Source organism: Heterodontus francisci, chromosome 31 (genome assembly GCF_036365525.1).
Source record: "Heterodontus francisci isolate sHetFra1 chromosome 31, sHetFra1.hap1, whole genome shotgun sequence".
NCBI lineage: Eukaryota > Metazoa > Chordata > Chondrichthyes > Heterodontiformes > Heterodontidae > Heterodontus > Heterodontus francisci.
In genome coordinates this window covers 44,343,965-44,359,404 of record NC_090401.1, presented here as the reverse complement: position 1 = coordinate 44,359,404, position 15,440 = coordinate 44,343,965, and the positions used below count along the sequence as shown (strand labels likewise).

Genomic DNA, 15,440 nt, shown 5'->3' with positions numbered 1-15,440 from the left:
GTGTGACAGTCTGGAGTCAAGCCCCTCTGTGTTGGCTGCACACACTGTTTTGCCTGACACTCTCCCTCTTGCTGTGGTACTTTTTGCAGAGGTGTTGAAAGACTGGAGCTGGGATCCATACCCAGCATTTGGCCCTCCCGCCCTCCCCCTGCCCACAACCCCCACCCCCATTGTTGACACAAGCAAATGAACCATTAAATTAGTTTCAGGGGAAGTTCTGAGCTTGCAGCCTATTCGCTTTCAAAGAGCAGTAGGGCAAATAGAGCTGGTGGCAGCACAGCATAAAAAGAGCGAGAGGCAGAGCAGGAGGAGAGAGTCACTTTGATTCAATTTATCGACAGCCAGCTCCTCCGTGTGAAATCAGCAGAACACCAACGATTAGCCACAGCAAGGAGATAATCCACAACGACTGCCTGAAATGGACGGGACTATGCAAACAGGACCCAGAGCCCGTGTCTGCTCCTGTCTGCAATGTCTATATGGACCATATGCCAGTCACCCATACGATGGAGGAAGGTAAGATTCTCATCTGTACTAAAGGAAGCAGTTCAAATTTAGTTTGCAAAACCTGTTATTTGATAATGTTGACGTACATCGATTTAACTTGTGTTGAAAAGTTTCAGTGCGTTTGTCTGTCACCACAGTGAACATTTGAATGGGTGGGTTTAACACTCAATCTCTAACCTCAAAGTTGTGTTGGTGGTGCCCCTTTAAAATGCAAATGCTCCCTTTGCTTTTTCTAACTGTGATTGGTGTGCGTGGATAGTGCTGACTGCTGAGTAAGATAATCTGTTTTAGTAAAATGTGACAAGTGGAGTTTCCTCAGGGATCTGTTCTGGGACCTCAGCTTTTCACCAGTTATATTACTGACTTGAATGAAGGAATAGAGAGTTGGATATCCAAATTTGCTGATGACACTAAGTTAGGAAGCACAGTAAGTTGTACGGATGTGAGCAGGAAGTTACAAAGGAGTTTAGATTAAATGAGTGGACAAATCTGTGGCAGATGGAATTCAATATAGGGAAATGTGAGAAAGACAAAGCAGAATATTTCTTAATGGTGAAAGACTAGGAGCTGTGGAGGAGCAGAGATTTGGGTGTTGCTGTACACAAATCACTAAAAGCTAGTGCACAGATACAAAACGTACTCAAAAAGTCTCATGGAATGTTGGGGCTGGAATACGAAGGGGAGGAAGTGATGCTGCAGTCGTACAGAGCCTTGGTCAGACTCCACTTCGAGTAATGTGTTCAAGTTTTTGGTGCAGCACCTCAGGAAAGGTATATTGTCCTTAAAAGGGATACAGGGCAGATTCACCAGAATTATATATACCAGGGCTTCAACAAGGGTTAAATTATGAGGACAGGTTTCATAGACTTGGGTTAGTGTAGAAGGTTGAAGGGTACTCTAATCGAGGCATGTAACATGATAAAGGGAGTCAAAAGGTTAGATACAGAGAAACTATTTCCTGTAGTGAGGCGTCCAGAACAAGGGGAGACAATCTTAAAGTTTAAGCTAAATTGTTCAGGAATGAAATCAGGAAGCCCTTTTCACACACACAGGATAGTGGAAATCTGGAACTCTCTCCCGCAAAAGGCAGTGGATGCTGTAGATCAAGCGTAAAGGCCTGCTACCCGACCCGAACCCGACTGGACCCGATGACATGTATCGGGTTCGGATTGGGTCGGGTTGCACTTCCGGGTCCGACATTCGGGCTCGGGTCAGGTTGGACACGCTCTATCACAGGTAAGTGGCTCCAATGGTAATTTAATTTTTGGACTAGAAAGGTGGTTTTGTTAGTTATTTTAACCTTGTGCAGATCAGCAACAAAGTGAAAAACAGAAGGTAAGTTAACTGATGGTCGGGTCGGGTCGGGCACGAGAAAAAATGGAAATACTCGGGCCGGGTCGGACTTGGGTAGGATGTGGCTCTGTTGGGCTCGTGGTTTTTTTTGGCAGACCCGAGCAGACCTTTAGTGAAGTGGAGCTTTTGAGACTGAAATTGTTCAATTTTTATTGGATAAGGATATCAAGGGATATAGAGCAAAAGTAAGTAAATGGAGTTGAAATACAGAACAGCCAGAAACTATTGGCTGAAGGGATGAATGGCCTACTATTGTTCCTCTGTTCCTATACCTGTCATTACACATAGTATGTCCAGGCATACATCCAACAGGGGTTGATTGATAGTGATGAGGAGGAAACCTGGCTAATTTCCCCCTCCCTGATGCAGGGGTACTGAGTCCAGTGGTAGTACTCCCTACTGTTGCCTGAAGTGGGATCAACTTATCCAACCCAGAGCAGGGATTGAACCTGTGAAGCTCTGATTAGCTGCTTTGCTGATCCCAACTGAGCCATCAGTGAACTTAGTCAAGAAGTTATAAACCAGTTTGCAACTAACATAGAAACATAGAAACACAGAAAAATTGGAGCAGGAGTAGGCCATTCGGCCCTTCGAGCCTGCACCGCCATTCAATATGATCATGGCTGATCTTCCAAACTCAGTACTCTGTTACCACTTTCTCCCTGTGTCCCTTGATTCCTTTAGGCATAAGAACTATATCTAACTCTTTCTTTCTTGAATATATTTAATGATTTTGCCTCAACTGCTTTCTGTGGTAGAGAATTCCACAGGTTCACCACTCTCTAGGTGAAGAAATCCCTCCTCATCGCAATCCTAAATGGCTTATCCCTTATCCTCAGATTGTGACCCCTGGTCCTGGACTCTCTCGCCATCGGGAACATGCTTCCTGCATCTCGTCTGTCCAGTCCTGTTAGAATTTTATAGGTTTCTATGAGATCCCTCTCATTCTTCTAAACTCTAGCAAATACAAGCCTAATCGACCCAATCTCTCTTCACACGTCGCTGCACTCCCTCCATAGCAAGAACGTCCTAACGACAGAGTAGAGCACAGTCCATCATGAGACGGTTGCTGTTTCCTATTAAGCTGACGTCTTAAAGCCCCAGTAGACAGGACCATGCCATTGGAGAGTAGAGACAACCCCTTGTTCACCCTTAGCAATGAATGTCCAATGTCTCTCTGTTATAGAGATAGAACTCTGGAGATAGTATAGCATCTACCCTTTTGGATGAGACACTGGGAGTGCAGCATTCCCTCAGTACTGGCACTGGGAGTGTCAGCCTGGGTTGTGGGGCTCAGCTGTCTGGAGTGGGACTTAAACCCATGAACTTTTGAGTTGGACACTAGAGTGCAACCCACTGACCACAGCCGAAGTTTAGGAGCTGCTCAGGCACAGGATCTCAGCTATGCAAACCTTCTCTAGCAGTTAGTAAGGCAATACTGCAGTGGTTTTTGATGGTACTGAGCCCTCGGAAACTGCTCTACATCCTGTCACAAACTTCGCTAACCCTTCTGTTTTGTTATTGTTTGACAGTGCTGTTGGTATTTGGAGACCGTGGCTAGTCTCACCCAAAGATATTGAAAGGGAACAACGACGACGAATGGCAACAGTAAGTTTGAAGCAACAATATGTTTCTCTCTCTCTTTCTCTGCTGACCTGTTTATCACAGTGACAGCCCCAGATTTAATGGACTTTGGCTCTTCCAGTGTTCTCTCCTTCTGCCTCTTGTTCAGCTACAGCTTCCGCTCTCCAACAGCTCACACCCAAGTGATCGCTCTTCAGGTGTGAGTGTGAATGGTGAACATAGGTAGGATTTTTGACCAGGATGGGCCTCACAGCCGAGGCAGAACCTGCCATCAGCCAATGGGCCTGACTGGATGGTGATCAGGAGTAGGAACCCTCATTTATTGTTCACACAGAAGTCCACAGTGAGCAGCACAGATCAAGACCTGGCTCTGCTGCTAATCAGTAGGAAATGGTTGAGAAAAACTTATGCCCGCTCTCCATCTTCAATACCACCTAGACAGATACATGAATGGGCAGGAAGCAAAGAGATGCAGACCCTTAGAAAATAGGCGACATGTTTAGATAGAGGATCTGGATCGGCGCAGGCTTGGAGGGCCGAAGGGCCTGTTCCTGTGCTGTAATTTTCTTTGTTCTTTTCTTTTCTTCTAGACGCCACACCCCCAACCCACCGTGGGATCACACAGGGGCTCTGTGCTGTGCATTGCTTCCAGCACAGCTCATAAAGCTCAAGGGGAATGCTCTGTAAGGGTGTGCGATGCCCTGAATGAGTGTACGATGCCTGGTCTGGGTGTGCAATGCCCCATGTTGGTACCTCCACAGTACCAGAACCTGGGTGTCTGTAAGACTATGAAACAAAAATAAAGAAGGTAGTATTTATTCCAACCCCAACATTCTAACCTTTCTGTTGCAGCCAAATCTTTCAGACAGCGAACAGGCTCAGCAAACACCCACTGGAGACAAAGTCCCAGCATTCCGACACCCCGTCAAGTAAGTGTCCGATGGGAATTTATTTGTGTTGCTGATTTTCTGGAGCAGAGAACTGTGAGGGAGAAATATCTGATTAGCATATATATTTGGTGCTCTATTTAAACGTGATTGGGCATCAAAAATCAGGGAACCTTGTTATTCCTAACCCCGACACTACCCCCCTTCCCACCCAAACGCACTGACACTCACGGGGGTACAAAGCCCACAGATTCCCACTTGCTGCTTGTCCTGACTGACCTAAGACACTGAAGCTTTGAGTATCCACTCGGTGAGGCCCATCTCGATAGAAGTGATACTTCCAGCCTTGGCCTCCGCCATTGACCCATCAAAGTTTTCAGCACGGCAGGGCGGACCCACCAGTCATTGGACTTTGCTGGAAGAGGGGACATGTTTGGAGTGGCCTCTTCCCAGTGAACTGGCTGACAATGTCAGTTGAAGCTTGTGATGAAGGGCAGAGGGGGGATTTCCCCTAGAAGCACAGTTTGATTGCCCCCTTTATTGGCAGTGTCACTCCAACAGATCTGAGGGTGGTTTGTATGGGGCAATTCCTACAGTGGGACTGTTATTCTGAGGCTGGGAGTGTGGTGGTGGCGGGGGTGGGGAGGTGTGTTTTTTCTGATTCTCTGCTCAATTTCACATTGTTATTTGTGGGAGCTTGCTATGCACAAATGGGCTGTTGCGTGTCCTACATTACAACATTAACTGCACTTCAAAAATACTGCATTGGCTATGAAGCACTTTAAGACAAGGTTGTGAAAGGAGCTAAATCAATGCAGGTTCTTCCTTTCAAGTTTTTCTTTTTACTCTGTGTGGGGAGTTTGACACTGGGGGCTTGAAATGGAAAATAAGCAATTCCCTACCACTAATATACTTCATCTTCATTAGCACAGAAAAATGCTCGAAATCAAATTGCAATCACATAGATCTTCAACTCTTCACTTCTTCAAAAATAACTTGTAGTTATCCAGCACTTTTAATGTAGAAAAACACCCCAAGAAGCTTCACAGGAGAGCAAGGGGAAAATGAACAGCGAGCCATAGAACGAGCTGTTAAGTCAGGCGACCAAAAGTTTGGTCCAAGAGGTAAGTTTTAAAGAGAATCTTAAAGTAGGAGAAAGAGGCAGAGAGATTTACAACAGCAACTACTTAAATTTTTAGAGCACCTTTAACATAATAAAACATCCCAAGGTGCTTCACAGGGGCATTATAAAACAAAATATGACACCAAGCCACAAAAGGAGATATTAGGTCAAATACCAAAAGTCTGGTCAAAGAGGTAGATTTTAAGGAGTGTCTTAAAGAAGAAAAGTGAGGTGGAGAGGTGTTGAGACGATATTCCAGAGCTTGGGACCTAGGCAACTTAAGGTGCGGCCACCAATGGTGGAGCGATTAAAATCGGGGATGCTCAAGAGGCCAGAATTAGAGGAGCGCAGATATTTCAGAGAGTTGTGGGGCTGGAGGAGATTAGAGACAAGGAGGGGCAAGGCCTTGGAGGGATTTGAAAACAGGGATGAGAATTTTAAAATCAAGACGTTGCTTTACCAGGAACCAATGTAGGTCAGCGAGCACAGGGGTGAAAGGTGAATGGGACTTGGTGCGAATAAGACATGGGCAGCAGAGTTTTGGAGGACCTCAAGTTTACAGAGGGGAGAATATGGGAGACCAGTCAGGAGTGCGTCCGAATAGTCAGGACTAGAGGTAACAATGGCATGAATGAGGGTTTCAGCAGCAGTTGAGCCAAGACGAGGCGAAGACAGGCGATGTTATGGAGGTGGAAATAAGCTTTTAGTGATGGCACTAATATGAGGTCAGAAGCTCATCATGGGGTCAAATGTGACACCAACGTTGGCGTAATCTCAGACTGTTGCCAGGAATAGGGATGGAGTCAGTAGCTAGGGAATGGAATTTGGAACTGGGACTGAAAATGATTCCGTCTTCCCAATATTTAATTCGGAGGAAATTTCTGTTCATCCAGTACTGGATGTCGGATAAGCATCTGCTAGTTTCGCAGCAGTGGAGGAGTCGAGAGAGGTCGTGGTGAGGTATAGCTGGGTGTCATCAGCATACATGTGAAAACTAACTCTGTGCTTTCGGGTGATGTCACTGAGGGGTACCATGTAGACCAGAAATAGGAGAGGGCCAAGGACAGATCCTAGGGGTAGACCAGAGGTAACGGTGCAGGAACAGGAAGAGAAGCCATTGCCAGTGATTCTCTGGCTACTATTAGATAGATAAGAATGGAACCAGGTGACAGTAGTTTGTTGATGCTCCCTGCTGACTCCACCCAACCTATGTCATTGTTATCCAACCACAGTGCCTCCAACTTAACTCTGGACCCATTCCTATTATCTCCTATCTATTTCCTATTTACTATCAGGTTTTTATGTACCCTAATTTTTATGTAACCAGACCAATGTAATTTGAACTCTCTGAAGGAGGACACGAGGGCAATGAACTCAGAGGAGAGATAACATGATGAGTTGAGATGTAGTTTGAAATTACCGAGGCTGAGGGAGGAAAGCAGCGAAGTATCTCGATGAGAAAATTTTTATTGTACTTCGGAGGGTAGTAGAGAACGATGATTTTGAAAGAGAGGTGAGAGGGGTGGAACAAGATGAGATGCTCAAAAGGAAGAGAAAGTGCCAGAGATGTAGGGGTTCAGGCCAAGGTGTGAACTGGTGATAAGCGTGTTTTGGCTGCCACTCTGGACCCGAGCCAATCACTTGATTTCCACTTTTGCTCTTTCTTTTTAACTTCTTTTCTCTTTACCCCTTCTAGACCCCTTTCTTCTTTCACTTCTCCACTCTCAGGTATTCTGCTCTCCCAATTCCTTACCCCAACACTTCAGTCCTCCTCGATCTTCCTGCTGTCTTTCTGTCATCCCAGACTTGACTCCCTGTTAGATATGCCTACAGCTTCCCTCTGTGTCTCTCTTGGCATCCTCCAATGGGCTCATCAAGGCATTCAATGCTGGCTCATTATGAGCAGCAACTCCAATTGCCCCATCCAGTGCACCTGCTGGGAGCTAATCTTGCCAATCTTCTTCCTGTCCAACTCGCTGCTCCCACTGCTGACCCTGTGGACTCTGCCAGTTGATCAGTTCTCATCACCTCTCTACACATTTCCCCTCAGAATGTCCATTCACTTGTAAACAAGGCCTTTGCCATCCATGAACTTATTGTAGATTATTGCATGGACACCATGGCCTTAACAGAATCCTGGCAGAGGGGTGATGACACTTTGCCCCTTAATGAAGCCTCCCCGCCAGGCTACATCTTCCACCACTTGCCCCAACAAGACTGTATGGTGGCGGTGTGGCACTTATCACCAGTTCACACATTGGCTTGAACCCCTACACCTCTGGCACTTTCTCCTCCTTTTGAGCATCTCACCTTGTTTCACCCCTCTCACAAAATCGTCGTTCACTACTACCCTCCCAAGTACAATAAAAGGTTTCTCATCAAGATACTTCACTGCTTTCCTCCCTCAGCCTCAGTGATTTCAACCTGCATCTCAACTCATCATGTTATCTCTCCTCTGAGTTCACTGCCCTCTTGTCCTCCCTAAACCTCTCCCTCCATGTAAACTCCCCAACCTATATTCATGGCCACACCCTTGACCTTGCCATCTTACATCGTCTTACTAGTCCCATCATATCAGTTACAGATAAGGCCATCTCTGATCACTTCTTTGTATCACTCACCACCGACATTCCCCTTCCACGCCCCAACCCTACCTCCTTCTGTATCTGTCCCTGGAAAAAACTATCCCCCAATTCCCTTCAACTGCATGTTCAGAACCTCAACTGTCTAGCCTCTGGCCTTCTGTTCACGCCAACATTTTTGTAGCTACTGATTTGCTCAATTGCATCCTCACCTCCACCTTTGATGCCCTAGTCCCCAATAAAACCGTTACTCTCTCTCACCCTGGCCATTTTCCCGGTATGTCCCTCATCTCTGCTCCCTTAAGTCTGTGGGATGCAGACTTGAAAGAATATGGCAGACAATTGGTTTAGCCATCAACCACCAAATCTGGCTGGACTACTTGAAACACTATTGGGCCCTACTCTCATCTGCTAAAACTGCTCAGTATTCCAGGATCATCCTGGAATGCAAAGATAACCCTCGGGTTCTTTTCTCTACTGCAAACCGTCTTCTTAAACCCTTCTCCTGGTGTCCTCCACCCTCACCTCCAACAATAAGTGCAAGGAGCACATGGCTTTCTTTGTCACCAAGATCGAGATTATCTGATCAGCTGCCTCTGCCGCGTTCCTCCTTTCCACTAGCCCATTGGGCCAAACTTCTTCTAATGCTCCCCCGTCCTAACCCTGAACTCGCATCTTTCTCCAGTTTCTCTCCTATCTCGCCTCATGCCCTCTATGAGCTCATCTTGTCCATGAGACACACCTGCTGTTCCCTCAGTCCTATTCCCACTAAACTTTCCCTCCTGGTCCCGATGTTAGCCAATATTGTATACAGTACTCTCTCTTTAGTTGTTGTTCCTCTCTCCTTTAAATATGCCATCATCACCCCTCTCCTCAAAAAATACCCCTGGCCCACCATTTTTGCAAGCTACTGTTCCATCTCCAAACTCCCTTTTCTCTGCAAAGTCCTTGAATATGTTGTCACCTCCCAAATCCATTTCCATCTTTCCCGGAACTCCATGTTTGAAACCCTCCAATTAGGTTTCCATCGCTGCCACAAAACCGAAACAGCTTTTATCAAAGTCACAAATGACATCCTATGTGACTGTGACAAAGGTAAACTTTCCATCCTCGTCCTTCTCGACCTGTCTGCAGCCTTTGACACAGTTGACCACACCATCCTCCTCCAATGCCTCTCCACTGGGAGAAAATTCCAGAGAATGTGATCACAACCACCATTGGTGGGGTGAAGGGAGGTGGAGGGAAGCAGAGAGGGAGAGGGAAGGAAGGATGTGGGAGAAGAGGTAGGGAAGGGGGGAGGGAAGAAGGGTAGGAAAGAAGGCCGGGGGGGAAGGCAGGAGAGAGGGGGGAGAAGAGATAGAGGGAGGGAAGGAGGGAGAAATGCAGAAAAGGCCAACATCAAAGGAGCACAAAGTTTCAGGGAAGTGTGGAGCTGGGAGGAAGGAGGCTATATGAGGATGGGAGTTTTAAATTGAAGGTATCTGAGGGTTTGGAGCCGAGAACAGCCAGCAAGCCAATTCCCGCAGCTTGCCACCTGCCATCATTGGAAATGAAAATGTGGGCAGACCAGGGCGTGTGAAACATTTAAATGATATTCTCTGTCTCTTTTTTCACAGACTTTTCTGGCCAAAATCAAAATGTTTTGATTATTTATACGAAGATGCAGCTCATCTGTTGGCGAATTTCCCAGTGCAGGCCACAATCTCGTTTTACCAGGAGAGTGACAGCGAATCAGAGAGTGATGATAGCAATTAATCCGAGGCATCCACTGTGCAAGGACACTAATACTTAACACAATTGTGGATGTGTAATGGGTGCAGTGCATGTAGCTGCTAGGATATCAGCACGGGATTGTTGGTTTCTATTCTGTATATTTACATATTTATTTATAATTAAGATACCTTAACTGTTTTCATTTTGTATTTATTAAGATCTAACTAATTTTGTAAATTAAATTTTTAATCACATCTGTTCCTTTGGAACTTTGATAGCTGTTTAAATGTGAATTTGAAATAGGGGTAATACTTGTCCTGAACTGGAGGAACAGAAAATCGGGCACTGTTCCCAATCTTTGGTCATAGACCCATGACTCCTGATGCAAAATACATGGTGTAGGGGTCAATTGAAATAAAAATGGGGTGAGATGTAAAGCGGGCTGCTGATTCACGATAACCTCTTTTACATGACCATGCAGAGTCAAAATTACATCCATTGTGCATTGAAAGTGCAGACTTAGCTCGGCTGTGATGCCCCCTACAGCCAAATAGCAACAGTGTCTCAGACTTGCAGGTGAAGAGTAGCCCATTGGGAGAGGTATCGGAGAACCGCCAGTGGCCAGAGAACTGCATCCCAACCAATCGGAAAACCAGGTAAAAAATACTAAGAACAGTGCCATAAAACTAGAGAAATGAAGTGTTGCTGTGCAGCACACTGTCTTGTGGCAGGATATTATATCACACACTGACACTGTCCATGAAAAGCACTGTGCTACATCCTGATATTCACAGTTCAATATCAAGTCTTGTCGAATGTGGCTCCAGGACTATATCTGTGGCTCATTTCAGGTGTGCCTTGTACCTTACAAAAGCTGCAAGCTCTCCTGGTTTTGCAGAGCCAGTTCTGAGTCCCAGTACTGCCTGTGTTGCAGCACTCTGATTTAACTCTCAGGCATTCAGATTAATCTACAGCACAAGAGGTGGAAGAATGGGAATTTGACCAAAATCAAGGTGTAAGGAGATGAGAGATTCGAACTGACAATCATTGGTCAAACTTCACAAATCAAACAAAACTTTTATTCAATTTCTAAAAATAAAATGACATAAAAATTACAAAAAAAAGAGTATTCTTTAACATTCTATAGATTAACTGGTGCTGACATTGTCACTAAAGCCCCCAGAGATAACCCTGAGTATCTGGTGATGCTTCCAAATCCACCATTATATATTCTCCTAAACTGGCTCCAGAGTCACCCACACTGCAACTGAGTCATTTTCGAACTACAGCATCAGTTCTGTTCCCAAAAGCTCAGTAAATTGACACTGACAGTTACTGGGCACCAAAATAACTGGGCTAGACAGAGAGTGAAGGACAGAAAGACAGTAGAATCCAGAGTTGTAACATCCCCAGTAATGTCAGAAAGTGCTTTGTGCTGGCACTTGGTGCCGAAAAAAGGGAAATTATTCACATGCCCTGTGCTCACTGGGAATAGAGAAAGGAAACATGAGAGAGAGAGGAGAGAGAGGAGAAAGAACGAGAAAGATTTAAAAGGGAGCAGAGAGAGAGAGAAAGCGAGAGGTAAGAGGAAGGGAGAGATAAAAGAGAGAGAACAAAAGAATTGTACCCTGGTGAGAGTCAGGGCCCATGGAACTGTACCTTTGGCAGAGGAGAGAAGAATATTGGAGAATTAAGACAATAGTCGCATGAGCACTAAGTCAAAATAAAAAGAAAAAAATGCCAAAAATCTCACCACCACTATCGCCCTACCCACAACCTTCCCACACACCACCATCCATCAAACCACCATCCCACCCACCACCCTCTGACACACTAATGTCCCACCCTTCACTGTCCCACACATCGCCCTCTGTTAAACCACCACCCATAACCATCCCACCCTGCGTCATTCGGCAGCTCTTTTTTTTGTGTAGTCCTGGATACAACTTTGGAAAAATGCAGTTGTGTTGCACTGGGGTTTGAACAGAATGATGTAACACTTAGGGAAGAAATAAGCAGCAAGGATTCCAAACAAGCTGAACAGAGTAGCCAGGGCCTGGGCCACGGAGAGGTGTTTCTTGAAGCCCGAGATGATTACGAGCATGCAGCAGGACCAGGAAGCGATGTACAGCACCATGCTGAAAGAGATACACTTTGCCTCATTGTAATTCTTTGGCAAATCTTTTCCCAAGAAAGCAAAGACAAAGCAGAGCAAGCTCAGAACCCCAGTGTAAAGAAAACCAGACAAGAACATCGAGAGATCATTTTCACTAGTGCATAGTAGGAATATTTCTGTTTGAGAAAGGTTATAGTTAATCACTGTCGCTATGGGTTCTTGAATCATCCATACGGAACAATGAATGACTGAAAGGAACGAGCTTGCAAACACAAACACGTACTGCCCATTATATTTAACCCAATAATCATAAGCCTTAGGCAACTTGGTGGCCATTTTAAATATACAAACTATTTGGAAGGATCTGACGAATATGCATGCTAGACAGGCCGTGAAGCTCACAGTAAAGAGCGGCCACCTCACTCTACAAACCATGTTGTTTGGCTTTCCAATGAAGAAGAACACACTACAACAACCAGATGCCAAAGTGAACAGCATAAGGAAACACAACTTCCCCCCCGCTGCCTTGACAACCGGAGTGTTGATGTGAACCACAAAGATTAGACTGATCCCGGCCGCCACTAAAATGCCGGCACTTGACATCACTGACAATGCAATGGAAATGCTGCTGTCCCACTGCATGTAAATAACGGTCCTGTTGTAGCAAGTCAAGCTCTTCTTCGGAGACCACTGCTTCAAGGAACAGTTCACACATTCTGTAAAACAACAACAGGTTATAGCTACAACATCCACAGTCCCTCCCCTGAAATATACCACATTTAGTTATATATTTATTGCGAGGGGAATTGAATACAAAGGTAGGGACATTATGCTTCAGTTATACAGGGCATTGGTGAGACCACATCTGGAGCACTGTGTACCGTATTGGTTTCCTTATTTAAGGAAGGATGTAAATGTTTTGGCACAGTTCAGAGAAGGTTTACTAGACTAATACCTGGAATGGGCAGGTTGTCTAATGAGGAAAGGTTGGACAGGCTAGGCTTGTATCCGTTGGAATTTAGAAGAGTAAGAGGCGACTTGATTGAAACATACAAGATCCTGAGGGGTCTTGACAGGGTGGATGTGGAAACGATGTTTCCTCTTGTGGGAGAATCTAGAACGAGGTGTCACTGTTTAAAAATAAGGGGTCACCCATTTAGGACAGAGATGAGGAGAAATTTTTTCTCTGAGAATTGTGAGTCTTTGGAACTCTCTTCCTCAAAGGCTGGTGGAAGCAGAGTCTTTAAATATTTTTAAGCCGGTAGATAGATTCTTGATAAGCAAGGGGGTGAAAGGTATCGGGGGTAGGCGGGAATGTGGAGTTGAGGTTACAATCAAATCGGCCATGATCTAATTGAATGGTGGAGCAGGCTCGAGGGGCTGAGTGGCCTACTCCTGCTCCTAATTCATATGTTTGTATGTTTAAATTCTCCCTACAGAAGAACATCTCACCCTCCAAAGTACTCTCCTACCCTGTAATCTGTTCACTGGCAGCCTCAGTAATAGCTGGAATGGGCAAATTTCTGATTTAGAATTCTCACCTTTTATTTCATTCAAGTTCTGGGCAAGAAATGGAGATCATTTGTGCTCATTTTGTGGGTGCTACGAGTGCCCTTAGACCTCTAAAATGGCGTACATGGCACGCACAGACACTTTTGGGGTGAATCGTGCCAGATGCCATACTGGTGCGGGTGATAGTGTGTGTGCAGTGAACGTCCACCAAAAGTATACAGAGCAGGCAGATCATGACATCAATTAGCATGCAACGCTCCAGCTAATGCCCTCTCTTAACATCACACAGCTGAACACACATTCAGCAGCAGGAAGGAACCTCCACCAGTGCTATTTAAAGACATCATCAACAACTTACAGGTTAGTTGCTGGTTGACTTCTTCTGGTTGTTGCTTAGATTCAACAAGTGTTTGGTGCTTTCTATAGTTGTTTAAATTTGCAAACGTCTGGAGGGAGTGGTGTGGCAGGTGCTGAAGGAATTTTTGCTGAATTCATGGCTTCTGCACAAACCAGTTGCTCCCAGACATGGGTACACTAATAGCCATTCCCCTTCAAATACAACATGACTTGGAGAATGAACTGAAGCCACACAGAGCAGGACAAGCTGCTAGAGGTGGGAAGAGGAGGAAGGGGAGGCAGGCTCATAGCAGAAGACCATATCCACCCAGAGTGTTCAGGGAGTAATTCTCCAACCTGAAAGTCAGCGAGGAAATGTGTGCGCGATGTCAGCACTTCTGTAGCGACATCCTCGCTGAAATTTGTCACCTGCTGCAGCCACAACTGCAACACAGAGTAGGGGAAGGACAGCATTGCCCGTGGCTGTGAAGGTGACTGAGGCAATGAACTTTTATGCGCCTGGCTCCTTCCAGGCTGCAGCTGGAAATATTCACAAGATCTCATAGTTTGCTCTCCACTCTTACATAAGGAGGTCACTGATGCTCTAAGCTAACTACATTTCATTGCCCATTGCCACAGAAAAACAGGTGGAATGAACACATGGCTTTGCTAGGACTGCAGGCTTCCCCATGGTGCAGGATGCCATTGACTATGCATATCGGTTTGCAAGAGCCGCATATCAATTCTGTCCTGCACTGGAACCTGAAGGGATTCCACTCCTTGAACATCCAGCTGGTGTGTGACCAAAGGCAGAGAATTATGCAGGTCAATGCCCGTTATCCTGGCAGCAGTCATGATGCCTTCATTCTGCGACAGTTCACTGTACCAACTGCATTTCAGCCACCATGACAAATCAAAGGTCGGCCACTGGACAACATGGATGATGGCTCAAATGCACAACCTATGCTGCCACACGAAATGTAATAGAGCAGGCCACTGGTGTGCTGAAACAGCACTTCCACTTTACCACTCTGGAGGAACCCTGCAGTACCTGACACAGCAGGTGTCAAGATTCGTTGTGGTCTGCTGCATGGTGCACAGCCTCACCATCATGAGGGCACAACCCTTGCCACCAGCTATAAGGCGAATATCTGAGGTGCAGGAGCAGGAGGGGGAGGAGGAGAAGAAGGAAGAGGGAGAAGAAGGGAGGAGGCAAACTATGCAGCCCCTTTCTGGTCAGGCTGTCCGTGAACAACTCATCCAAGTGTGATATCCGTAACTACAAGCTCAATTCCCCATTCACCAACAATCCCACACCTTACCTTCCCTTTGTCACTGACCATCACGGCGTCCTCTTGGCCCCAGTGCAAAAATATAATCCACTACTCGATAAACATTCCAAACAAAATTTATAAATATAATCATGCCACATTGCGTGCATTCCATTAGGGCTTGAATCCATGTGTCTTTGTCTCTCCTAGAGCTCCTACGCAGAGCTACAGCACTTGCTGCAGCATGGATGGTGGAAGGCTGCTGTCTTTCAGTGGAGACTGCAGATGATCTTGGAGAATGACCTCAAGCAGTTCTGAGCCTCAAAGGCCCGGCTGCGGACTGCACCATCTCGGCATGGGCGGCAGCAGTCTCAGCTGGCAACAGTAAGGGCACTGGCAGAGTGGCAGGAGTGGGAGGATGAAATAAAAACAAGAAATGTTGGAAATACTCAGCAG

General features: G+C 45.8%; 2 protein-coding genes across 2 annotated transcripts; one reads left to right on the top strand and one right to left on the bottom strand.

The window, feature by feature from the left end:
- The first annotated feature begins 280 nt into the window (after positions 1 to 280).
- LOC137346987 (protein ripply1-like) lies at positions 281 to 9,878 on the top strand. The gene is made up of 4 exons (XM_068010969.1): positions 281 to 516; positions 3,393 to 3,468; positions 4,297 to 4,373; positions 9,653 to 9,878. Exons 1-4 carry the CDS (start codon positions 419 to 421, stop codon positions 9,789 to 9,791), a joined length of 390 nt encoding a protein of 129 aa, XP_067867070.1. The 5' UTR covers positions 281 to 418; the 3' UTR covers positions 9,792 to 9,878.
- Positions 9,879 to 11,606: 1,728 nt separating this feature from the next.
- On the bottom strand, positions 11,607 to 14,277 carry LOC137347046 (taste receptor type 1 member 1-like). Its single transcript, XM_068011052.1, has 3 exons — positions 14,071 to 14,277; positions 13,407 to 13,425; positions 11,607 to 12,581 (listed from the first exon to the last, which is right to left on the bottom strand). Exons 1-3 carry the CDS (start codon positions 14,275 to 14,277, stop codon positions 11,656 to 11,658), a joined length of 1,152 nt encoding a protein of 383 aa, XP_067867153.1. The 3' UTR covers positions 11,607 to 11,655.
- Between the last annotated feature and the right edge of the window lie 1,163 nt (positions 14,278 to 15,440).

Coding starts and splice junctions, on each gene's coding strand:
- LOC137346987 (XM_068010969.1), top strand. CDS start 419: ATGGACGGGACTATGCAAACAGGACCCAGAGCCCGTGTCTGCTCCTGT. Junction 517..3,392: donor CACCCATACGATGGAGGAAG/GTAAGATTCTCA, acceptor ATTGTTTGACAG/TGCTGTTGGTATTTGGAGAC. Junction 4,374..9,652: donor GCATTCCGACACCCCGTCAA/GTAAGTGTCCGA, acceptor CTTTTTTCACAG/ACTTTTCTGGCCAAAATCAA.
- LOC137347046 (XM_068011052.1), bottom strand. CDS start 14,277: ATGAGATCTTGTGAATATTTCCAGCTGCAGCCTGGAAGGAGCCAGGCG.